Here is a 25,001-nt window from a genome sequence, read left to right as displayed (position 1 = left end):
AAAACAAAACAAAGCAAAATAAGACAAAAACTTAAACATTTCAACAAATAGAATCTATCTTCAAGTAGGGCTGCACGATTTTGGCAAAAAAAAAAAAAAATCCCGATTTTTTCCTCTAAAAACTCGATTTTCGATTTCGATTTTTGGGTATAACTAGAAAAGGCAACAGCAGTCAACATGTCGTTTTCATGAGCAGCCCACAATGCAAGCCACTGCTCTGACCTCAAAGCTGTGATGGGATCACGTGATGAACCTACAGTTTTGTTTTGTTTTTTCTCTTCATTAAATCTTTGAAATGAAGTAGAGTATACAAACAATATATACAACAAGAAAATAACATAAGTTTGTCAGGGGGAATACACTATAAGAAAATGTCCAAATCAGAGCAAATACTGATAGTTGTTACAACCTTTTTGTTTCCACATTTATCTAACAGCTTTAAATGAATTTCAACATCTTACAAAACATAAATAATATTTGGTTTTGTGTTACAGAACTTACATTTGTGAATGAAAAATTTAGCAAGTAAGAGGACTAAATTAATTATTAAAAAAAAAAAAAGTTTTTTTTTCTTTCTTTTCTGGGTATCTGGCCCACAGAAGTCATACCAGTGTCAGTCAGTGACAGGAATCAGTCGTGCGTGCGTGGACCAGGTTAATATGAGTGTTCCCCATGCGGTTCTATTTAAACTGGAGGATCCGTGCGTGGAATAGACCGACCCAGGACACACTGGAGGGATTCTATCCCTGGAGCTGGTGGATGTGTGTGGGCACAGGGCTGTGTGGGCTCCTCTGCTGAGGCTGATGACCCCGAGACCCGGACCCGGTTCGGAAGAAGACAGTACGGTACGGATCCGGGACAACGGAAGATGAGTGATCCGCTTGCAGTTATATTTCAATTGCGGGATCCGTGCGTGAAGCCGCGGCTTATATTGGTATACGTACTGCGGGTTCATGAACAGATTTAACCTCCGGTCATTACACGGACTTCTGTGAAAGACCGCTGTCACAGGAAGAGCCTACGGGAGCCCGCGGGCACGCGGAGGCGCGCGGCCCGGAGGCATGAGAGAGATGAAATCGATTTTACGATTTCCCTTTTTTAAAAATTGTCCTAATTAAAAAATCCGATTTCGATTTAAAATCGATTAATCGTGCAGCCCTATCTTCAAGTATGTGTCTGAATGTGCATGGTCAAAAAGTTGTAGGAAGAAGTATAAACTTATTTTTCAATTATTCTTACTTAATCGGTAAGGTATTCTCACTTTGTGTTGTATCTTTAACAATACAAGAAACTTGTTTTTTTCTTTGTCAAGTTTAGGATATTCATACTTTTTTTTTTTTAACGCAGTGCTGCCCTCGTGTGTCTGAAACAGCTAGCTACCCAAAGATGTTTTTCACGACATTGAAATGTAGCTGGGAAACGGCTTGTATTTTAAGACTGCTTCTCTAGTGTATGACTAACATGTAAACCGTTGTGACAATACACGGGCATTTAACTGAACATCAACGGCCTTCGATTTTCTGTTTCTGCCATTGTATCACGGATGTATTTAACGCTAAACGAGCGGAACCATAGTTCTTTGCCAGTTGTTCACGGGAACATTTTGGTGACGGACCGTTAGCCCAGTTTGTGTTTCAGGTTTTATTTCTTAAAATGCAAGCATAAGGTTGTCGGACATCAAATGCTACTGTGTAATTTTTATTATTCCTTGCTCGAGCTAGTTGATTGAATATTGTATTAATGTAAGACTACTGTTGTTAAAAAAACGATTCATTATAGTATAAGTGAGTATCATGACTCGCAAAGCATGCTGGGATAATTCGTGTGGGCATGAGCATTAATTCTTTTACATTTTTTAAAGCAGTGGAGGCTAAAGGGAGATATAGCATATATTGTATTGGCTTTACTTTGTTTGGTACAGATGGATCAGTTGTTCTGACATAAGTGGTATAACAGAGGTTCCGTGAGTGAGAATAGCTCTTTCGTGAATGGGGTTGTGTCCTCACGGATAGAGAGGTTAAGACTATACTTTCAGGGATCATTTCTATAGTTATCAACTTGAGAAATGTGTTTCTAAAGTGTTTGGTCTCGCTAACCACGATGAAGAGTTGTGATATTCCCTTCTGAGCGCGAAGCGGATGGAGAAAAATGATTCATTTCATACGTTCTCTATCATTGATGACCGTTCTTTGCTTCTTCTGGAGCATAGAGGAGGGGAGTATGATCAGAGTGGTTACCATATGGATGTTAAACAATAACAGAACTAAAATTATTATTGAATTATGTGGTGTGTTCATTCAAGTAAAGTACAACATGACAGTTTATTTCTTGGATGAAACAATTGCAATTAATGAATGAGTAGTAGATCAATATTATACATCTTACAAATAACTGTAAGTATCCACTTTGGTTCTCCTAAAAGATTGTCACTTTGCTTTATAACCGAAGGGACGAATTTGTAAAATGGCTAAAATGTAACTTAATATTTCAGAGATAAATCAGTTATTGTACAAGAAAATTTTGGTGTGAGTTTTGAATCATATTGTAATAGCCCTGAAATCGATGACACCCAAGACAAGAGTATAGTTCCACTGGATTCAGGCTTCATTAATGGACCAATTAGTCAGGAACACAAATTTTTATAGCCACAACTTATGCTGCTAAACTTATCAACCAAACAACCACAGTTGTATGTCTCTTTTCTTTTTCTCCCCACTCTGCACATGTGTACACAAGTCCAAGGCACAGGAACAGAACAGTCACTGCATGAACATGAATACTTACTTAATGCAGAAACACAAAAACACTCTTAACATGCTTAACACAGGGTATCACAATATTTTCATGTCAATGTGTAGGATCTATATTGAACATGCACTTAAATATTAGAGGCAAAAGGCTAAATTTACTTGTTTATTACTGTATAAAACTGCCCATCACCACCATTGCTGTTCCATAGCTGTGAGGCTATTTGAAATGTGAAACCAAATGGCACCCGGCTCCCCCTGGTGGCTGGCTACAGTATAAGTTTCAAATCCAGCCCCGTACATGTAATTCAAACTAAAAACTCAAATGTAAACATCCAACTCTGTCGATGTCTTCATGTTAAACAAAACATTTTCATCACTACATATTACATATCTTATCTGACAAACTAGGATAATTTTACTTCAGTTCCTTTAAGAATGTAGTCACTTTAGTGACTCACACTGCAGTGCATTGTGGGATGTATTTCAACACACTCAGACACGTCTGCCTGAGAGCAAATATCTGTTTGCCTTGGGTGGTCAGTCTGGTACTACATTCAAATTTATTTGGACATAGATTGCATGTAAGCTAAATTTAAATGTTTGGTGTGCATTACAGGGTGTTTTTTTTTTATTATTATTATTGTTAAACATGACATTACAGAGGAACCCTGAGTGAAGATACCTGTTATATGAATGGCCTTTCTTTTTCGCCAAATGGTGAGATAAGACTATACTTTCAGGGATCATTTCTATAGTTTTTGACTTGAGAAATGTGTTTCTAAAGTGTTAGATCTTGCTAACCATGATGAAGAATTTTGATATTCTCCTCTGAGCGCGAAGTGAATTGGGAGTAATGATTTGTTTCATATGTTCTCAATTTTTGATGACCGTTCAATGCTCCTCTAGGAGTAATGAAGAGGAGAATATGATCCGAGTGGTTAAAATATTGTCAAAATGTAAAAGTTTGATGAAGCTTATAGGGGTCATACAACATTAAGCCCATTTTTCACCCTGGTCTTTGTTTTTTTTGGGGGGGACCTCAATAGTTTAAAATGTTTAAATTTAACCTTCCAGGTACTGCAAAGCAAAAATTGAGTGGATCTCTACAGTCCATTTCAATACCTGCTAAATTTATGTTCTATGAGTTACGTCATGACATTTGCATATCAAGAGGTCAAGAGTCAGGTCAAGAGTTTCGATGTACATTTCTCAGAGTACACCATAATTGTTTGTGAGCAGCATCAGTTGTAGTAAAAACAGAAAATATGTCCAAACTTTTAGCCGATTACCTAAAATATTCAGTTGTTGGTTGTATTAACAAACACAAGTGGCTGAATGGGACAGAGCAGCACAGTGAACAATCTGAAGGGGGTGGGTTGTGAAGTGGCTCATTCGCATTTAAAAGGCTAGCGTTCAAAACGACCTTTCTCCTGTCATTAATCAGAAATAGGGTTGAAGCTGGGCCTGTGGAGTTTAATTATTAATGAAGAATTCAGACCTAAGCATAGCATTTACAGTTTACGTAGACCACAGGGAAATGTTTTAAAACGCATAATTCCATTTTTTAAACAAGCAAAATACCACTCCTTTAATACTTAGTAACCATACTGTTAACTGCTAGATTGATTTAATACAAAGTGACAAATCTTTACAGTCTTAATTATAATATTGTTGATTTTGTCAAGCAGCTATTTCAAGGAGGATATTTTCTGATTTTTCTAAATGGTCATTATGCAATCTTTAAAGGTTTGGGATGATTTTCATGATGGCTGGAAATTAGTGATGGGAGGTCCGATTCTTATAACTAACTCGATTCATTCTGTTCATTCATCTGTTGTAAACTGATTCAGAATCCATTCATTTAATTCACCAATTTAAAAAAATGAATGAATGAATAATGTAGTTTGTAAATTGCAAAATTTAATAAGGATTTTCCACTACTATATCAACATAGTACTACTTTGTCAATAGTTAATTGTATTTAATATGTTTTTGACAACTTTGTGCTCTGTTTAATTTTATTTTATTAGTGTTTTCTTGCAATTAAACTTTAACATTTTAAACATTACAAAAATAGTTGACTGTAGATCACTACATTTGCCTTCTTTGTTCATGATCTAATATGGCTTATGTTCTGTTTTCTTACAGTAGGAGTATCTAGTCTCATTCAGCAGTTGAATAGACTCAGCGATTCAACGGGTAATCAATTTATGAATGATTCAGCAAGTCAGTGATTTGTGAAGAATTCAGCAGTTCGTGAACAATTCAGCGGTTTGTGAACAATTCGTCAATGATTCAGCGACTCTGCTCTACTTGGCCGCTCTTTTGGTCAGCGGTTCACTACCTTGGCTCAGTCCATCCATTGCCGGCAGCTAATCCCGCTGTACAATCAAAGGTCTTGCCCTGGAGACTACCTGCGTCACACAGCACTCCCACCTCAGGCTTAATCAGTGATTCTAACTAGTTTATATGGTAATAGACAATAGTATCAGCAAAGTGCTGCTGAATCAATTCAGCAATGTTCATGAATTGTTTCAGGTCATTCACTTAAATTGATTGATTCTTTTGAATGAATTGCTCATGAATCACCCATCAATACTGAAAATTAACTTAACATGTCAAGGATAGGTCACAGTATTTTACAAGAAAGTTGTGGTGTGAGGTTTGAGTCATGTTTCATGTTAGTGTGTAGGATCCATACTGAAGCACTTAAATACTAGAGGCAAAAAGGTTAAATTTACTTGTTTAATACTGTATAGAACGCTGTTGCTGTTTCATAGATATTGTGACGCTATTTGAAATGTGAAACCAAAATACACTAGGCTCCCCCTGGTAGCTGGCTGCAGTATAGGTCTCAAATTCAGCCCCCATCCTTTAATTCAATGACCATACTTAGGCCAAACTAAAAACTCAGATGTATCCATTCAATATTGTTGGTGTCTACAGAGTAAAACAAAACCTTTTCATCACTACCTAGTACATATCTTTTTTGTGACAAATAGATAATTTTACTTTAATTTCTTTAAAAATGTAGTCACTTAAGTGACACACTGCAATGCTTTGTGGAATGTTTTTTTTTTTTTTTTTTTTTTCACCAGGGACCCCGACACATCTGTCTGAGAGCAAATATCCATTTGCTTTGGCAGGCCAGTCTGATACTACATAAAATTTATTTGGACATAGATTGCATTTAAGGGTAAGTATAAATGTTTAGTGTGCATCACCGGATGTTTTTTTTAATCATGCATGACACTACAGAGGAGCCAGGAGTGAAGATACCTCTTATATGAATGGCATCTTTTTTTCATCGTTAATTGGTTAAGACTGATCTTTCGGGGATCATGTCCATAGGTTTGTCTTGAGAAATGTGTTTTTAAAGTGTCTGGACATGGTTAAGATTGAGAACTGCAATATTTGTGAAACAAATTGTGAATAATGAGGCACTTAACATGTTCTCTATTATTGATGACTGTTCTTAGCGTCTTCAGGAGCATTGAGGGGGGAATATGATCAGAGGGGGCTCCGATGTTAACTCATATTTAATACACGGTTTTAAGAAGTAACTCTTCAGTACTAGTGACCTGTTAATATCTTAGTCAACGCTCAGATTCACGAATCAGTTGTTCTATGTTCAGAACTGTAGTCTTACACTGTAAACATGTTTTAAGTAGTTTGTGTTTTTATAATAAAAAGGCTACTAAACCAAACCAACTGAACCTAAAATACTTATTCTGATTAATGGTTATTTTATGGCCACATTTCCCAGCAATTCCTTTGTAAGTCATTTCAATTTAGTACATAGTTTTTAGGGGGGCAATTAAATACTGTAAGAGAGTAAATGCTTATTACTATAAAAAAAAAATATGATACATGAGATTCACTGAGATGACTTGATTTAACTTGAGATGACTCCAAATATTAATAAGAAAGGTTTGCCGCATTTTACCAGCAAGTTGTGGATAAAGAATTATGGTCTTATTTATAAAACTGTGTAGAATGAGAAGGTCCTGGTATAGTAACAGTGAAAAGCAGCTGCTTAGTTTATCTTATTTTTGACATCATTGTAACAGGTGCTCTGATCACATTCTCCTCCATATTACTGCACTAAAAACAGTCATCAATAACCTGTTACTGACTTTCAGAACAGTTAGGCCTACTCCCATTTCACCCTTTGGTCATCCCCCTTATCTCTACCCCTCTATTTTGAGTGTTCTCATGAAGGAGTAGGGGTATCCTGATTCTCAATGAGCTGGAAGGCAAGGGCTAAGGGGGAGGGTGTTTTGGCCCTCGAAGCAGAGATTTTTCAGGACCACACTACAAATGGAGGGGTATGAGAAAGCTCCCATAATTCTGTTTGAATCAAGGGTGAGATGGAGGTAAACACAGCAAAAAAAAATGCAGCAGTGTGATGACAGAAACACACAAATGTATGTATTTTCTTTGTGAACAACTTAATCATTTGATCAACTGTTTGCCATTTCAATGTGTTATAGATCGCATGTCTGTGTTTTGCGGTTTATAGCAGCAAAAAGATGACTACAGCCAATGCAACAGAGACAGTTACAGCTGCTGACAGCATGGAGATTTCTTTCGAAAACAAAGTTGTTGCATCTCTTTATAGCGGAATCGATGACTGCTGATGACGTAACAGGTCTTGAAGGGTTGTTTCACCTAACAGGGGAATGTTTCAACCTTGCAACTCCTTGCAACTCCGTTTCAAGGGGTAGTGCCAAGTGCAAGGGCCAAGGGGTGAATTGGGATTGAGCTTTAGCTAATATTCTACAGTTTATTTAGATTAAAATGATCGATGATGTTTGATGTGCATCACCAGTTTTGGTCGTGTGTGAGAACACAGAAGAACCCTGAAGAACAATGGTTTTCATGTGAATTGCATCTTATTTTGACCCTGAGCGGAGTTAAGACTATACTTTCAGGGATCAATTCTATAGTTTCTGATTTGAGAAATGTGTTTCTAAAGTGTTTGATCTTGCCAACCATGAGAATGAATTGTGATATTTCCTTCTGAGCAAGAAGAAGATGGAGACTAATGATCCTTCATATCTTCTGTCACTGATGATTGTTCTTTGCTTCCTAGTGGAGCACTGAGGAGGGGAATATGATCCGAGTGATTACTATAAACAGGTCAAAGATAAATTAAGCTTCTTCACTGCTCTGAAAATAATTTTTGTAAGAATAGCATTCAGCTCTTCACACCATTTTAGAAGACATTTACTTTCACCTTTAGTCTTAATATGGTGTTTCAAGAATTGTTTTCCACTTTGACTTTAAGCTTGATGCATTATGAATGTAATGATTGTGTATAAAACAAAATTTAAAAGAAAAGAACGTTGGTGTTGTAGTGTTGTATCTCCTTCAATGAGTCTAATGTATCTGGTCATAGTCACTAAGATTCATTTTACAAGATTTAGTCTGACTAAATACAGTCACATCTCAGACTTGGATCAATTTATTTCTTCATAAAAAATAAAAACTAGTGACTTGTATGACTAAAACTACAGAGTTTTGGACTATATTAGTTTAGACAATAGAATTAAACGTTTTCAGAAAAGCTGATTTATAATCCACAGTACATTAAGACGATCTTATTTTATGTGCATCAACAGGTGTTTTTGGTCGTGTGTGAGAACACAGAAGAACCCTGAAGAACGATGGTTTTCATGTGAATGGCATGTTGTTTTGACCCTTCAAGGAGTTAAGACTATACTTTCAGGGATCATTTCTATAGTTTCTGACTTGAGAAATGTGTTTCTAAAGTGTTTGATCTTGCCAACCACGATGATGAATTGTGATATTTCCTTCTGAGCAAGACAAAGATGGAGAATAATGATTCTTCATATATTCTCTGTCATTAATGATTGTTCTTTGCTTCCTAGTGGAGCAATGAGGAGGGGAATATGATCAGAGTGGTTACTATGAACAGGTCAAAGATAAATTAAGTTTCTTCACTACTCTGAAAATAGTTCTTGTAAGAATAGCATTCAGCTCTTCACACCATTTTCAAAGACATTCACTTTCACCTTTAGTCTTAACATGATTCAAGAACTGTTTTCCACTTTGACTTTATGTTTGATTCATTATGAATGTAATGATTATATAAAACAAAATAAAAAAAAATATTGGTGGTAGTGTTTTGTCTGCTTCAATGAGCCTAATGTATCTGGTCATAATCACTGAGATTCATGATACAAGATTTAGTCTGACTAAATACAGTCATATCTCAAACATGGATCAGTTGATTAATTTCTTCATAAATAAAACTTAGTGACTTGTATGACTACAACAACAAAGAGTTTTGAACTATATTAGTTTAGACAATAGAATTAAACTTTTTCAGAAAAGATGATCTATAATCCACAGTAGATTAAGACTAAAACGATTTTATTATATATGCATCACCAGGTGTTTTTGGTCATGTGAGAACACAGAAGAACCCTGAAGAACGATGGTTTTCATGTGAATGGCATGTTGTTTTGACCCTGAGCAGAGTTAAGACTATACTTTCAGGGATCATTTCTATAGTTTCTGACTTGAGAAATGTGTTTCTAAAGTGTTTGATCTTGCCAACCGCAATGATGAATTGTGATATTTCCTTCTGAGCAAGATGAAGATGGCGAACAATGATCGTTCATATATTCTCTGTCATTGATGATTGTTCTTTGCTTCCTAATGGAGCAATGAGGAGGGAAATATGATCAGAGTGGTTACTATGAACAGGTTGAAGACAGTTTCTTCAGTGTAAAGACTTTCTAATAGTAACGTTCAGTTCTTGGCATCATTTTAGAAAACATTTACTTTCAATTTTGGTCTTAACATGATGTTTTAAGAATTGTTTTCCACTTTGACTTAAATGAAGTTTGATATGTTATGAAAGTAATGATAGTATATAAAACAAAATAAAAAAGACTATTGGTGGTATAGTGTTTTATCTGCCCCAGTGAGCCTAATGTATCTGGTCATAATCACTGAGATTCATGATACAAGCTTTATTCTGACTACATACAGTCATATCTCAAACTGGGGTCAGTTGATTAATTTCTTCATAAACAAAATCCAGTGACTTGTATGACTAAAACTACGAAGATTTTTGGAATAAATTAGTTTACAATAGAATTAAACCTATTACTGATTTTCAGAACTACGGTGGCCCAGAGGTGCAACAGGCCAAAAAATTATCCACTAGACAAAAAAAATTATCTACTACAAGAAAAAAAAAAGAGAACAGCCTAAAAAAATTATCCACTAGATGAAAAAAATTATCTACTACAAGAAAAAAAAGAGAACAGCCTAAAAAAAATTATCCACTAGATGAAAAAAATTATCTACTACAAGAAAAAAACAGAGAACAGCCTAAAAAAATTATCCACGAGATGAAAAAAATTATCTACTACAAGAAAAAAAAAGAGAACAGCCTAAAAAAATTATCCACGAGATGAAAAAAATTATCTACTACAAGAAAAAAAAAAAAGAGAAAAACAGCCCAAAAAAATTATCCACTATAAGGAAAAAAAAAAAAGAGAACAGCCTAAAAAAATTATCCACTAGACAAAAAAAATTATCTACTGCAAGAAAAAAAAAGAACAGCCTAAAAAAATTATCCACTATAAGAAAAAAAAGAGAACAGCCCAAAAAAAATTATCCACTAGATGAAAAAAAAATCCCCTATAAGAAAGAAAAGAGACCAGCCAAAAAAATTATCCACTAAAAGAAAAAAAAAAGAGAACAGGCAAAAAAAAATTATCTACTAGCCCCAAAAATTATTCACTATAAGAAAAAAAAAAGAACAGGTGAAAAAAATTATCTACTATGAGAAAAAAAGAGAGCAGCCCAAAAAAATATCCACTATAAGAAAAAAAAAACATCATCCACCTTTCAATTACGGGGGCGCTGTTTACCCGAAAGGTGCCTTGCTTTAAAATTAAGGCCACCACAAAAAATAAAAGGATAGGCTGAAAAATTTTAAGGCTTTCGGCTAATGTGGCTAATGCTAAGGAAGTACCCCACCGGAAGTGGAGGTCGTGCGCTAAAAAATAAAGTTATTTTAAAATATAGATATTTCCATTAATATAGTTTGCAAAGCAGTTAAATGATTAAATACGGTTCCAGTGTCTGCTCAAGGTTGGGCATGGGCGTTAAATGGTTAAGGTTAGGGTTAGGGTATGGTTGGGGTTAGTTTTCAGTGGTAAATGGCCCTTGTGTGCACTGTGTGAAGGTTCGTTGCTAAGCTAATGCTAACGCGAAAAGTTGACGGCAACTTTGTGAACTACCAGTGCGAGTAAACAATTGTGTGATTACGGTGTTGAATTGTTCAACTGCCTGACATTCAATATCATTTTTGATGAATATTCGCTACAAGAAGTTCTAAAATTATTTTATTTTGAGAGGAGGAGAAGAGGAGCTTCCTGTGGAGCTCCACTATCATGGCATCGCCCATTTGTTGAGAGACAGCAAGTGCATATTGCGGCACCGACACCTGGTGCCGCGAGGTACCGTGGCACCTCGGGTGGTGCGGCACCACGGTTGATGCCGCGAGGTGCCGTGGCACCTCGGCTGGTGCCGCGACGTACCGCGGTACCACGGCTCGGTGCTAGGTACCCGAGCACTGCACCGCGTACCATGGATCGGTACCACAGCTCAGCTCGTTGCCAGGTGCCGAGGCACTGCGGTACCACGGCACACATCTTTATCTCCACAAAATGTCCTTCTTGATCTAGTGTTAGTGAAGACACTCCGTTTGAGTTGAGGAGGAGAGGTCTACCTGCAAACAAATGGGCAATGCCATGATAGTGGAGCTCCACAGGAAGCTCCTCTTCTCCTCCTCTCAAAATAAAATAACACAAAGTTGCCGTCAACTTTTCGCGTTAGCATTAGCTTAGCAACGAACCTTCACACAGTGCACACAAGGGCCATTTACCACTGAAAACTAACCCCAACCATACCCTAACCCTAACCTTAACCATTTAACGCCCATGCCCAACCTTGAGCAGACACTGGAACCGTATTTAATCATTTAACTGCTTTGCAAACTATATTAATGGAAATATCTATATTTTAAAATAACTTTATTTTTTAGCGCACGACCTCCACTTCCGGTGGGGTACTTCCTTAGCATTAGCCACATTAGCCGAAAGCCTTAAAAAATTTTCAGCCTATCCTTTTATTTTTTGTGGTGGTCTTAATTTTAAAGCAAGACACCTTTCGGGTAAACAGCGCCCCCGTAATTGAAAAGGTGGCTGATGTTTTTTTTTTTTTCTTATAGTGGATATTTTTTTGGGCTACTCTCTTTTTTTTCTCATAGTAGATAAATTTTTTCACCTGTTCTTTTTTTTTTCTTATAGTGAATAATTTTTGGGGCTAGTAGATAATTTTTTTTTGCCTGTTCTCTTTTTTTTTCTTTTAGTGGATAATTTTTTTGGCTGGTCTCTTTTTTTTCTTATAGGGGATTTTTTTTTTCATCTAGTGGATAATTTATTTTAGGCTGTTCTCTTTTTTTTTCTTACAGTGGATATTTTTTTAGGGCTGTTCTCTTTTTTTTCTTGTAGTAGATAATTTTTTTCATCTAGTGGATAATTTTTTTTAGGCTGTTCTCTTTTTTTTTCTTGTAGTAGATAATTTTTTTCATCTAGTGGATAATTTTTTTTAGGCTGTTCTCTTTTTTTTCTTATAGTGGATAATTTTTTTAGGCTGTTCTCTTTTTTTTCTTGAAGTAGATAATTTTTTTCATCTAGTGGATCATTTTTTTAGGCTGTTCTCTTTTTTTCTTGTAGTAGATAATTTTTTTCATGTAGTGGATAATTTTTTTAGGCTGTTCTCTTTTTTTTTTTCTTGTAGTAGATAATTTTTTTCGTCTAGTGGATAATTTTTTGGCCTGTTGCACCTCTGGGCCACCGTACAGAACAGTTATTCTATAGAACATTTAGATTAAGATGATTGTTAATGTTTGATGTGAATCAACAGGTGTCAAATGTAACAACAAACTAGGTCACATTCAGTGCACCTCCTCACTTACACTTAAAAGGGTAGATTTACGACACTTTCCCAGTACATGACGTTGACACAACATGTGAGTGGTGACGTGATTAATTCGACAGTTCAACAGTTATGACGGACGCGTTAAGGGGGAGGGTCCAAAAGCGTCGAACCGGAAGTAAACAGTGGGAGTTAGTAGCAGGAGGTTGTGGCGCGAAGACGAAATGTTTATCTAGCTAGGAGAAAGTGTGTTTGAAAGAGAAGAAGGCAGAAGAATGAAACGTTCCCTGAATGTCCACAAAGCCCTCGAGCTGTTTTACGGAGAGGATCCAGAAGGCGAACCTATTTCAAATTCCTCATCTGAGGAGGAGAGTGGCGCAGAGTATGAGGAGGAAACAGACTGGACATCTGAAGCAGAGCAGGAGAGGTATGGGCAACTTAGAATGGATATTTATAGCTTGTTTGTGTATTGCTCTATCGTAAACCTGTTGTATAATCACACATTGTTATATATTTGTAGGTTCACATGGTCAGATGAGTAAATGTTTAGCCTTTTCTTTCTGTAGCTGAATGTAGATGATTAAACTCATTCATTTCAAATAGATGGACACACTTATTTTCATGGTGTTTATACTTGGTTATATTTTATGTTTTATATATTTATGTCTATGCTCTTAAAGTATTAGATTTTCTTTTGTAAACTGTGTAATCACATTGTTGTAGGGAGCCAGAGAATGACAGTTTTAATGTAAACATTTTCTACTCAGTCCACCATGTTTAATTTTAGTTTAGTTTTTTTCAGACACAAACACATTACAAAACATAGGGGAAAAAAAATAAAACAAAAATGGAATAATAAAAGAACAATTGTGCCTGAAAGGGGATAGGAAGAGGCCAACGCTTATCCAATCCTACACCCTGTGCATATGAACAATAACTTAAACAGTCTCTAATTTTTTTCACATTATTTTTATGGTCATATATAGTGACGAAGAAAATGGACCCTCTGCACGGAGGCCGACCCAGAGAGGGTATGGGCGGAGTATTCCAATGAAGTCCAGTTCTCTGCATGCTCAGCCACACCATCACTTAGAACCCTGGAGAACAGGAAATGATCCTGACACTGCCCCACTAATGAGCAAGTTCATGCCAAGGAGAACACCAGGAGCCCAGGTGGACACCCATGCAGCCTATTCACCTATAGACCTATTCCAGCTTTACTTCTCCACATCCACAGTGCAGACCCTCTGTAGACACACCAACAGGTATGCAGCAAAAAACAAAGAAATTGGGAAGAAGTACACATGGGCTGATGTTGAAGTTGAAGAGTTTTACAAGTTCCTTGGGCTCATTATATACACATCACTGGTGTCACTGCCAAGTATTGTGGATTACTGGAAGCAGAATACCATAACATCTGTGGCATTTCCAATTACCGTGATGACGAGGAACAGATTCGGGGCTCTTCTTTGGAACATCCACCCTGGTGACCCAGAAGAGGATGACGAGAGGAAGAGAACATCAGCATATGACAAGTTGTTTAGGATAAAGCCCCTCACTGACAGTATCCTCAGCGCCTGCCAGGCTTATTATCACCCAAGGAAGGAATTGGCTATTTATGAGAGAATGGTTGCCACCAAAGCAAAAACTGGCAGGATGTTTGTATTAGCTGACTCGAGCAATGGTTACACTGTAAATTTCAATGTTTATGTGGGCAAAACACACACATTGCATAGGCTCTCATATAATGCTGTGATGCAGCTGATTCAGCCATCATACCTAGGCAGCGGCTACCATGTTTACATGGACAATTTTTTCACAAGCCCCCAGTTGTTCCTCGACTTGGCCAGTATGAAGATTGGAGCCTGTGGAAGATACAGGGACAACATGAAAGGGTGTCCAACTGGGAGAAAAAATGCCCTCACCAGAAAATCAGAGAGGGGCACGGTGAGATGGATCAGGGAGGGCTCCCTGGTCTTTGTTAAATGGAAGGACACAGAGGAGGTGTCTGTATGCTCCACAATCCATCCAGCAGTTTCTGGGGAGATAGTCAAGAGGAGGGTGAAGGAGGAAGGTGGACACTGGGCAGTGAAAAACTTTTCCTGCCCCACCCCTGTCATTGCTTACAACAAACACATGCGTGGGGTTGACCACATGTTCCAGTACTATTCTACTCACCACAGAACCACACGCTGGTACCGCAACATCTTTTTGCACCTTGTTGATGTTGCTGCAACAAATGCTTACATTTTACACTGTGACATCAGTGCCTCAAAACAGGTGAAGCCCATGGCTCATAAGGACTTCCAAAATGAACTAGTGTCCCAGCTGTGTGGGGTGGGCAGTGCAAGTGTACCTATCCAGAAAAGTGTTGGCCATTTTCCTATTGCTATTGCCACAGTAACAGATGCCAGCCTGAAAGCCACACAGGGCCGCAGGGTTTGCCAACGCTGCAGCCAGGTGGACAAAAAGAGAAATCTCACCCCCTGGAAGTGCCAATCCTGCAATGTGGCTCTGTGTCTCATTGTGGACAGAAACTGCTTTGCAGAGTGGCATACATAGTAAAACAAACAAAAAAACTCTACCCCATTGTATATAGTTTGACATATTTGTATGTCATTTGATTACATCTCAGTTTTACCTTTTATGCTATATTTGCATTACTTGGAATTCTGGGAGTTAGTTCTTATTTAGGACTCTGGGAATCCAAAGCTCTCTGTAAAATATTGCACATAATCTGTTCTGAAGAGTTGCAGCAAATAGGGATCAACTGACAAATAAAATGCTTTGACTTGGAAGATTAAAATTTCAAAGCATTCTGGAAAATATTTGTGAAATAACTAATGTAATAGTGTAGTAACATAAGTGTGAAAGTGAACAGCAACGTGGACTTAATAAAAAATAGCTTTGTTTGATCTGTCATGGTCTGTTAATGTGTTCAGTTTTCCTTTTTCATTTTATTGCATTTACTGTCTTGCATCTATCATTTTTTAAATTATGGTAATAAAATAGTATGACACTTTAGTGTTTCCAATGTTGTCAAATAATGATTCATGTTCAGGAGATCTACATTATGTGTCCACATAATGCAGACACTGGTTCAGACGTAGTAACACAACAGGCCACTTCTTCAGGCTAACAGTTGTCAATATTTTACCTAACAACTTATATACTGCTTTTGCATAAGACAGTCATATTAACCAACCCCTTTTTTAATTTTTTTTTTTCAATTGGTTTGTAAACTTTAGGTATTTAAAAATAAATCAAACGGAAGCCCATCTTAGAGAAATGTTATTCTGGGAAGAAAAAAACTAAAAGGAAAACATGAAAACAGGAAGTTACGCTTTACGTATAGTTCAGGTTGACGTAACACGTAAATAAGTTGATCAAGCTCCTGGTGCTCACTCGGAAGGTGGTTGTCTTTCTTTAGCTTTAAGTATCTGTCGCTTTAGTGGTGTTAAAGTCAGAACTCAGTTTTCACAGAAACTCATAGACATAACGTGGAATTGTTGTTTCACTTCACACAGGAATACGCCATGTGATTTTGTAACGTAACAGTACGGAGTGAGCGGCGTTTGGACAACATTCACTTAACGAGTCGTCAAGCTGCTAATACGGGTTAGCACCGCAGACCTCAGCGTGTTCCGCCTGTTTCAGTTTCTCTCACATTTCGTCTTCGTGGGCCTTTAGATTCAGTAACTAAACCCAGCCCTTGGTTTAGCCAGAAGAGGATGAACTGGCTTTTCCCCCTGTCCAAAGGCTCCGGACCTCTTCCTCCTCTGAACAGCTTACAGCAACAAAGACAGAGGCAGATCGAGTCACTTAAAGCCGCTCACCCCAGGTAACGTGGATGGTAACCCAGGCTTTAAACCCTCCCTTCCTCGAAATATTTAAATATTATTTCTCAACTCTACGAAATAGTTATCCCCACAAACGTCTCCTGGGCCGCTTTGTTGAAGAGACATGTGAGCTGTGTTTACTTGTACAGCTGATGTTTACCTAGCATAGCTAACCCTCTGACTAACATTTAAGTCTGTCTAAGTCTATGAAACAGCGTAAAATAGTCCCAGCCTTTAATATAGCTTCATATTTGCCTTCCCAATGTTCCTAACAGACCACATAAACATATCTACGACCCAACCGATTCTACGTGAACCCACGGCTTGAGTGTTTTGATTTAGCCCACTGTTTTTGCTGAACGGCTAATGCTAACAGCTCACATTAGCTAACTAGCTCGACATGATTTGCTCTGCACTGTTAAAAAAAACTGATCTCAAAACAGTCAAGTGACGGAGTCTATTTTTAAAACTAATGTGACTGTCCCTGTCGTGTGATCATTGTAGTGTTTGTCACGCCAAGTTGTCACACATGTCCCTTTGGTAGGAGTTGGATAATTAGATGTAGAGATTAAAGTATTAGCATTTGTTTACCAAGGAGCTCTATCGTCTTTGTTACAGTTTATATCACGCAGTCAGGTAGAGGTGAGGGTGTAAACAAACAATTATCACAGGGCATCTGTTGTCAAATAGATTTAGATGTTTAAACATCTGTGTAACATTTGTGTTTAAAAGAAAGATGGTGTGAAAAACATGTAGAAATGGAATGTGTAATGCTGAAACTTCTTGAGAGGGTGGAAGTAGGTGTATGTGTACATGTGCATACCCATCCTTTATGTTGTATTTTACTACTGTAGAAGTTCAAGACTGTGGTCATTTTAACCACTTATATATCTAATGAGATGCTACATTTATAATGTCACTGCTAAAGTCACACATCTCTAGAAATACAACTTTTAATGAGCGCTGAAAATGTTTTCACCTTCATAGCAAGGTATTTTCCACACTTTGAAATAGTTGGTTTGTCTTAAGATGGGGAATATTCAGAAAATGAATTCATATTTATAGACAAATGCAAGCATATTAGTTGAATATATTTATGTAGTGGAATACCAACATAAAATGGAAAAGGTCAAGTTGATTACAAGTACCTCAAATTCGAACATTAGAACAGTCCAGCAGTAAAAAAATACTTAGATCATATATACCATTGTTGGCCATTATTTACTTGTGTAATTTCATCTGAAAAACTTAAGATGGTAACTTCTGTTTTCTTGTTGATCTTACTTCATTTTCACTAGTTTTTCAACTGGTCATAACAAGAATATTGTTCCAAAAGTACAGATTTTTCTTGTGCAGTAACAATGACACAGTCTCGTCAGTAAATGTCTTTGAATAGTTATAAATATGTGTTGTTAGAAAAAGTTTAAATAAAAGCAGACATTTCAATTGACCGTTGAAAATACACTGCCTGCCTTAAGGCACAATATAACCAATTGTGACATTTGTGTGTTTTTACTTTTTAACAGCCTTGCAGAGATTCAAAAGGATGTGGAGTACAGGATACCATTTACAGTCAACAACTCCACCATTAGTGTTAATATGTGAGTACATTTTCACACATGACATCACACTAATATACTGTTGAATAAAACAGCAGGCTGTCTGAACATCAGACAGTCACATGGTTTGAACTGTGACCTCTGTTGGAAAAATGATTATTTACACTGTACATTGGTCATTTGGCATGCAGTCTGATCATATCTTTGTAGATAGGGCTATCTAACTGCTATAAAGGACAGATAGTTTTGGATAATAGAAGTGTAGATGATCTTGGTGTTTATTATTCATTGATTTACTTAACAAGTTCTTTATAATACCCTTCACTGTAACTCATGAAAGATGAACTTATACTTCTGCTTTCTCTAGACTGCTGCCTCCTCAGTTTCCTCAAGAGAAGCCAGTGGTTAGTGTCTATCCTCCTGTTGGTCACCATTTAGTAGACAGCAATAATGGCACATTGGTCACAAGTTCTCTCATCACGAATGTAAGTAGTTGTCCAGGCTAGTGTTTCTTGGTTATGGGTCACCTTTTTTGACAGTCATTGGGTTGTGATGTTTACATGTTCCAAAACGTTAGATGTTTTATCTCTCTGTGTATAACTGCATCATTTTGAGGGTTGCTGATTATTCTTTAATATTTGCTGTTCTGTATGTTGTAGTTCGGAATGCACTCAGATCTGGGTAAAGTCATTCAGAGTCTGCTGGATGAGTTCTGGAAGAGTCCTCCTGCCCTGATGTCATCTGGCCCCACAGGCTTTCCATAGTGAGTCTCATTTTTTAAAGATAGTGTTTCAAGTACAAATAAATACCATAAATTCCGGACTATAAACCGCTACTTTTTTCCCACGCTTTAAACACTGCGGCTTATACTCCGACGCGGCTTATACAACGATTTTACCTTATTGCCTGCCACACCCCAGGGAAGAATCTGTCTATTGTTACCAGGTATGCAGGAATGGATAACATTAACAACTTAACCTTTATAAAGTTAATATTAACACATGCAAAAGGGGAACTTTTAAGGAAAAATAGTAAACCTTCAAATGTTAATATTGTTTCACAAATATACAAAACAAAACTCTGAATGAAAACACCCAATAAAGCTCTCCAGAGACCGTCATAAATTTAAAGTATCTCAGAATTAATGCGCACGTCGTGCGTAAAGTTAAATGAAAATGATATTACAACAGACGTAATTACTTGTTTTTAATCTTTACATTTTAAAAATGAATTAAAAGTCCTACTCTAACGAAAAACAAAAATTTGTTCACTTTCAAGTGTCTTTTAAGTCATTTTAAGTCCTTGAATCCACAGCCGGCGCAAAAGCAAGTCAATCCCGTATCGGCACAAATCTAAAGGAAACCCCGATAAGTCCACCGACAAAAAAAAAAAACAAAGAGAAAATGTGCTTTTATTACTATCCTTTTATTGCCTCGTTTTTTGTCTTTTGTTTTTTAATCATCATATTAACAACGAATCAATCTATAGATATGACAGCAAGCTCACACATATCATACCCATTTACATACAGGGAATAATTTCATTTGAACTCAAAGAAAACCTTTATCCAATTACCGTCCAGTTTTGACGCAATGAAAAAAAAGGTTCCACTCGGTCCCATAGACTCCCATAGAAGCCAGGCTTCAACGGGGAAATGCATTGACCATAGATCGTATGAGGAAACAGCGCAACGGGAATGTATGAGAAGTGAACAACATCGAGTCTGATGATTTGTGATAAAGCTGATTCTGAATGAAGTCGTCTGTGAGATGAACGTGTTTTAACACATGTGTAGTCAATGAAATGTCAACACAACCAAACATATTTAACCATTTAATTTTCGTAATGATAGGGGAAGCCGGGCTTCTCTTGCAGTCTATGAGAAATCACCACTGGTGGACACCCGCGGCTTATAAACCGGCGCGGCTTATATGTGTACAAAATTGATTTTCTTTCTAAAATTAGGGTCTGCGGCTTATATTCAGGTGTGGTCTATAGTCCGGAATTTACGGAACATCTATTATTTGAGATGTTTCTTTGGCAGTTGATGTATCGCACAATAGAAGCTAGTACACATTTGACCTTCATGTTGCTGTGTGTATAAGAGACATGCAGTTCTAACAGGGTTTCCACATGTTTAGTACTGTTATTACCCTCGGCCCTTGCCGTCATCAGTATGTCATCTGTCTGTCCGTCAGTATGTGCTAAAACTTTGACGTGGACTGAAGGTCGAGGGTTTTCAAGTGCATGCACTTCATGTTCAGAATTTTAGGGCTTAAAATGTGTTGAGCTGCTTTCAAACTTACCTCATTTGATACAAACTTTTAGACTTTAGTTTCATCTGAACTGAAATTGTAGGTCTGAAACCTCCCCCTGGTCAAAGAGGTGATTTTGGTCTAAATCATGAATGTTTTGAACTTTCTGACCAATTACAGAAAGTTACAGAAGGCTACAGTCAGCGGCCAAACAAAAGGAAATGAACTGCTGTTGCACATGGGTAGAGAGAGAGATGAAACTCATATCATGAAAAATGTAAATCTCCTGAACCTTTAAAATATTTTATGAGAAGGAAAGAGAGAAAGAACACTGAAAGACAGGAGGGCAACGCCACCTGATATTAAATAGGCAACAGTATAGGTATGCATAAATGTATCATTCAGTCATTCAGCAATTCATAAGTACCCACCGAAGTGCAGTGTGAAATAAAACCTTATTGTAACCAAAAGATAAATCTTGGTTTGGACTGTAATGTATGAAAAGTCTCTTTAAATATCTTATATTTGATTCTGACAAGTCTTACAAATGGATTGGAATTAGAAATTTTCTAATTTGATTTTTGGCAGCATGTGAAGTCAGGAAAAATACAAAGTAACTAGTAACACCAGCATCACTGAGTATTGTATTGTATCCACGTCTGAAGCATCACCCAAGGCCCCCACTTTCAGAATGGGACAAAAAATAGGTCTTATCAAAATCTGCAGAAACCTTGAATTAAGATCAGAAATAATTTTGAATAAAATATTAGTGTTCTTTCATGAAATAAAAGCCAGCTTTACAAGACATTTTAAATTTTAGTGATATATTTGTCATATTTTTAGTAAAATGATTACTTCCCTCTGTCTTTCACTACTGCAGTATGTACAAGCCATCAGGCATCCCTCCTTACCCAGCTCAGGGTTTCCATTATGGTCCTCGCCATGTGGGTCCCAGTCAGACCCCGCCACCTGCTCCGTCTCCAGCTCCTATCCCTCACCCAGGCGTCGACAGTGCTCACGGGCCCCCTCGAGCTCCAGTCCCATATGGACTCATCACTGACCTCCCACTGCCGGTTCCTACAGGAGACTCACAGGTACACATCCTCCTAAGTTCTACCTTGTGCACAATAATAATGGTTCCACTGAAAGAACATTAACTGGTGGCTGAATTATTGTACACAGACTGCAGATTAATTTACTAATGTCACACGTTTCTATCGCTGTGTGTTTCAGGCTGGGCTGAACGGACACATGTACAAGATGCCTGAAATCCCAGAGTCTTTTCCTGAACTCTGTGAAAAGAAGTAAAGTTTTCAATTTACTTTCACTTTTAACTGTCTGTCTACATGTGGACAGTGAACAGGTTTTACTTTGTGTTGAAATGAAGGGAATGTTCTCTTCTCCCACTAATTAAAACATGCATTTGTTTCATGTCCTTCTCTAGTTTGACCCAGTTGTCAGACATGTCTGAAAACGAAGATGTGCTGCTTGAATTCTTTATTACTTTGCCACAACTCAAACAAGTCACCAGTGATAAAGAAGAGTTGGTCAACAGTATTATTGACATGGCCAGTAAGTACCTGGACATACCTGGTACTCAAAGCCAGTTATCAGCACAATGGTTTAATTTATTTCACTTCAATTTTCATTTCATTTTAATTCTAATTTCTGCATCTTTTGTTCATTTGCAGAGAAGAATCTTCAAATGGAGCCACAGCTGGAAGGGAAAAGACAAGAAATGCTCTACAAAGTTAGTCATCACGTCATGAATCAGACTCTTATTTTAACTTATTTTAATAGACTTGATGTTACATGATTTTATTCTTATGTTTTTCTTTTTTATTTAGTTAGTTAGTTTAGTATTGCTTTTGTATCTTCTGCTTTTGTTTGTGAGGTCTTTTTTATTGCTTTTATTATTTATTTGTATTTGCTGTACATTCTATTCTGTCCTCTTTACTATCTAAAATTTCTCATTCTTGTGTTTTGTCTTTTGTTCTAATTTTATTTAAACTGTACCTGGTATATAAAGAAGATACGTGTGCACCACATACAAAACAAACCCATTCAGGCCACTGTGTAACTGTGTGATTTGTGGTTTTTGTCTGCTGTGACAGTACGAACAGCTGACTCAGATGAAGTCAGCCTTTGAGACAAAGATGCAGAGACAGCATGAACTCAGTGAGGTAAGGCCTTACACTCGTAACAGACATGCACCCAATGCTATAATCCATCAGATACATATTTCTCAAATTCTGAAACTGGATTTGTTTCAGTAATTCAATACTGGAGAGGAAGACAGAGGTGAACTAGAACTCTAAAGTACTCACCTGAATATTTGTGCATTTTATTGTCTCTCAGAGTTGCAGTTTAAGTACTCTTCAAGCCCGATTGAAAGTAGCCGCTCACCAGGCTGAGGAGGAATCGGAGGAGACGGCTGAAAACTTCCTAGAAGGACGCACCGACATAGATGAATTCCTTACAAGCTTTATGGAGAAAAGAACGGTGAGGGGCCTGGCGTGCAGTACTAGTGTGACCATCAATGGCATATTTGGTGTGAATTGTTTTTAATCACTTAACTAAGAAGGAGATGTTTTGTTATTCTGCAGATTTGCCACAGCAGAAGGGCCAAAGAGGAAAAGTTGCAACAGTCTATCAACACACATGGACAGTTTCCGACCAGCCATTAGAACACAAGGTACAACATGGAAACACAACATGGTAACACCCATACAGTCCTAATGAAAGGCAGCTGCTGGTTCTGTAGACTGAACATCAACGTGGACATCAAAATACTCCAGCTGCATGAGCTGCCATGTTGCTTCTGTTCTTTGGAGCCAGAGTCTGGACATGTAGTGGATTCTTGGCAGTGATTTCTAAATACAACTGTCAGACATTTTGTTATCATCAAATAACACATCGGAGAAACTGATTAGAAAGTTGATGATGTTATCATGAATTAGCCTTTTGAAATCTACCTCAGGTGGCAGTTCAGTGACACATCTGTTAATTTTACTCTTCCCGCTGTGTTTTTGATCTCCAGGTTTGGTATTTTCTCAGCCAACTGCTGCCAGCTGAAAGGTTTAACATGTTAGAGGGGACGAAAAGCACACTGAGTCAACAAGGAATTCAAGGAGACATTGGAAGATAAAGAAGGCAACTGTGGGCTGAAGACGGAAGCTTGCTGTGCCCAGATCTGGGCTAAAAACATAGTTTTAAGAGTGATTGTTTGAGTGCAAGATTGAGAAGTGATTGAGTCACCAGTGGAGGCCAAAAAGGCTTTTTCAGTCACATTACTAAGATTGATGACACTGTGGATAATTTCAGTTGCACATGCAGTTTGTCCACTTTTCACTTGACAGTGGATGACAGACTTGTTTTTATCTTTTCTTTTCTTTCTGAGATGTATTTCACCTTGCTTAGTAAGAGCAGCATCTACATTGAGTCAGGGTGGTTGATGCAAAGTCATTTGGAAGAGCATAAACATTGCATGGAACAGTATTCGCAGTCTTACATTTTCCATGCAGTAAATGAGTGTTGCCATAAAGTTACTGGTAAATTGCCAATGTTTGATTTATCAGCAAAAAAGCAAGGGCAGGACTTTATGTTAGAGAGAAATTCCCCTTGGCTGTCAAAAGGTCAAGCTGGTCCTGCAATCTGTGGTTGGTTCTGTTTTGAGTTGATGAATTTGTCCCCCTTAAAGGTAAAGATATGTTTGGCTGTTCAGATGTCAACAGTCTGTTTTACTGACCTTTAAACAAAGTCCTGAACTCCAACTGCTATTGGTGTGTTTGCATAGTCATCTATAATTCGATTACAAAACAAAGGCAGTACTCTGCTTACCCAGTAACTGAGTTATGTGTACGGTTTGTCACAGTCTAGTCCACATTTTCAATCATTCTGCTCATGCTTGTAAGAGGTCAGTGTGAGCTGTCTATTTGGTGCCTCTGGTCATGGTTAATAGTTATTAACTGAAGGAACTTTCTTCATATTGTCTTTTTTATTTGTGGGGCGCTTGGAAAATGTTTACCACATGCTATTAACCAGATTAACACCTACTATGCAGACTCAGGGTATGTGGAAATAAGAGTACTGTGAACGGTTTAATCACTCTAACCATAATGCTGTGTTTTACAGTAATCGAGTTATTTGTGTGTATGTGAACATACTGATTTAGTTTTACAATGTTTGAGCTTGAAATTTTTCCTCAACCATCAGAAGATATGGGAAAGTGCTGAGGAGTATTAGGTTAAATGCTGCAGTAAAACTCTACAACATTGGATACTGTATTTAAATAATGTTAATAATAGGCTATATTGTAATCAAAGACTCAGACACCTTGTATCATATGTTCTTATTTAATTTGTTAGAGTAATAAAGCATTTAGAATAAATAACACCTGTTTTGTGTGTTTGTGTGACAGTCACTGAGTGAGCTTAACTTTTATGGTGAAGCATTTAGATACTGAATGTGCAGAAAGTAGAAATATTTTTGAAACAAATACACAGAAGTAATGATTTGCCACCAGGTGGCATTTGTACAACCAAAACTAGTGAACGAACAACACACTTTTAGGATTGTTCCAATAGACAGTCTAATTACATGGAGCTAGGA

The 25,001-nt window shown here is 37.3% G+C and overlaps 2 protein-coding genes, 5 non-coding genes and 1 pseudogene across 9 annotated transcripts; all 8 read left to right on the top strand.

Moving 5' to 3' along the window:
• The first annotated feature begins 2,019 nt into the window (after positions 1 to 2,019).
• Positions 2,020 to 2,234, top strand: LOC115430127 (small nucleolar RNA U3). The gene has a single exon (XR_003936879.1). It is a non-coding gene; the product is annotated as a small nucleolar RNA U3 (small nucleolar RNA).
• Positions 2,235 to 3,474: 1,240 nt separating this feature from the next.
• Positions 3,475 to 3,689, top strand: LOC115430114 (small nucleolar RNA U3). The gene has a single exon (XR_003936875.1). It is a non-coding gene; the product is annotated as a small nucleolar RNA U3 (small nucleolar RNA).
• A 2,381-nt stretch (positions 3,690 to 6,070) lies between these two features.
• On the top strand, positions 6,071 to 6,265 carry LOC115430151 (uncharacterized; annotated as a pseudogene).
• A 1,403-nt stretch (positions 6,266 to 7,668) lies between these two features.
• On the top strand, positions 7,669 to 7,880 carry LOC115430145 (small nucleolar RNA U3). The gene has a single exon (XR_003936884.1). It is a non-coding gene; the product is annotated as a small nucleolar RNA U3 (small nucleolar RNA).
• Positions 7,881 to 8,465: 585 nt separating this feature from the next.
• Positions 8,466 to 8,679, top strand: LOC115430134 (small nucleolar RNA U3). The gene has a single exon (XR_003936881.1). It is a non-coding gene; the product is annotated as a small nucleolar RNA U3 (small nucleolar RNA).
• Positions 8,680 to 9,259: 580 nt separating this feature from the next.
• On the top strand, positions 9,260 to 9,473 carry LOC115430139 (small nucleolar RNA U3). The gene has a single exon (XR_003936883.1). It is a non-coding gene; the product is annotated as a small nucleolar RNA U3 (small nucleolar RNA).
• Positions 9,474 to 12,954: 3,481 nt separating this feature from the next.
• Positions 12,955 to 15,639, top strand: LOC115420597 (piggyBac transposable element-derived protein 4-like). Its single transcript, XM_030135965.1, has 2 exons — positions 12,955 to 13,164; positions 13,724 to 15,639. Exons 1-2 carry the CDS (start codon positions 13,013 to 13,015, stop codon positions 15,297 to 15,299), a joined length of 1,728 nt encoding a protein of 575 aa, XP_029991825.1. The 5' UTR covers positions 12,955 to 13,012; the 3' UTR covers positions 15,300 to 15,639.
• A 467-nt stretch (positions 15,640 to 16,106) lies between these two features.
• vps37a (VPS37A subunit of ESCRT-I) lies at positions 16,107 to 24,783 on the top strand. Of its 3 annotated transcripts, XM_030135984.1 has the most exons (13): positions 16,107 to 16,355; positions 16,459 to 16,578; positions 18,103 to 18,177; positions 18,503 to 18,620; positions 18,795 to 18,898; positions 21,268 to 21,484; positions 21,624 to 21,694; positions 21,835 to 21,962; positions 22,082 to 22,140; positions 22,505 to 22,573; positions 22,749 to 22,892; positions 22,997 to 23,085; positions 23,431 to 24,783. In XM_030135984.1, the coding sequence occupies exons 2-12, from the start codon at positions 16,469 to 16,471 to the stop codon at positions 23,075 to 23,077; spliced, it is 1,176 nt and encodes a 391-aa protein (XP_029991844.1). In that variant the 5' UTR covers positions 16,107 to 16,355; positions 16,459 to 16,468; the 3' UTR covers positions 23,078 to 23,085; positions 23,431 to 24,783. The 3 variants fall into 3 exon arrangements, with proteins under 3 accessions (XP_029991844.1, XP_029991851.1, XP_029991837.1); XM_030135991.1 differs by having other exon boundaries at positions 16,107 to 16,578; positions 21,271 to 21,484; XM_030135977.1 differs by having other exon boundaries at positions 16,107 to 16,578.
• Positions 24,784 to 25,001: the final 218 nt, after the last annotated feature.

The sequence above is a fragment of the Sphaeramia orbicularis genome, chromosome 1, assembly GCF_902148855.1.
Source record: "Sphaeramia orbicularis chromosome 1, fSphaOr1.1, whole genome shotgun sequence".
Taxonomy (NCBI): Eukaryota; Metazoa; Chordata; class Actinopteri; order Kurtiformes; family Apogonidae; genus Sphaeramia; species Sphaeramia orbicularis.
This window is presented reverse-complemented; position numbering and strand designations above follow the sequence as displayed.

What these genes read in the sequence shown, in the direction of transcription:
- LOC115420597 (XM_030135965.1), top strand. Translation starts at nt 13,013, where the DNA reads ATGAAACGTTCCCTGAATGTCCACAAAGCCCTCGAGCTGTTTTACGGA. An exon ending in TCTGAAGCAGAGCAGGAGAG is followed by an intron (nt 13,165 to 13,723) that starts GTATGGGCAACT and finishes GGTCATATATAG; the next exon opens with TGACGAAGAAAATGGACCCT.
- vps37a (XM_030135984.1), top strand. Translation starts at nt 16,469, where the DNA reads ATGAACTGGCTTTTCCCCCTGTCCAAAGGCTCCGGACCTCTTCCTCCT. An exon ending in CTTAAAGCCGCTCACCCCAG is followed by an intron (nt 16,579 to 18,102) that starts GTAACGTGGATG and finishes ACTTTTTAACAG; the next exon opens with CCTTGCAGAGATTCAAAAGG. An exon ending in GACAAGAAATGCTCTACAAA is followed by an intron (nt 22,141 to 22,504) that starts GTTAGTCATCAC and finishes CTGCTGTGACAG; the next exon opens with TACGAACAGCTGACTCAGAT.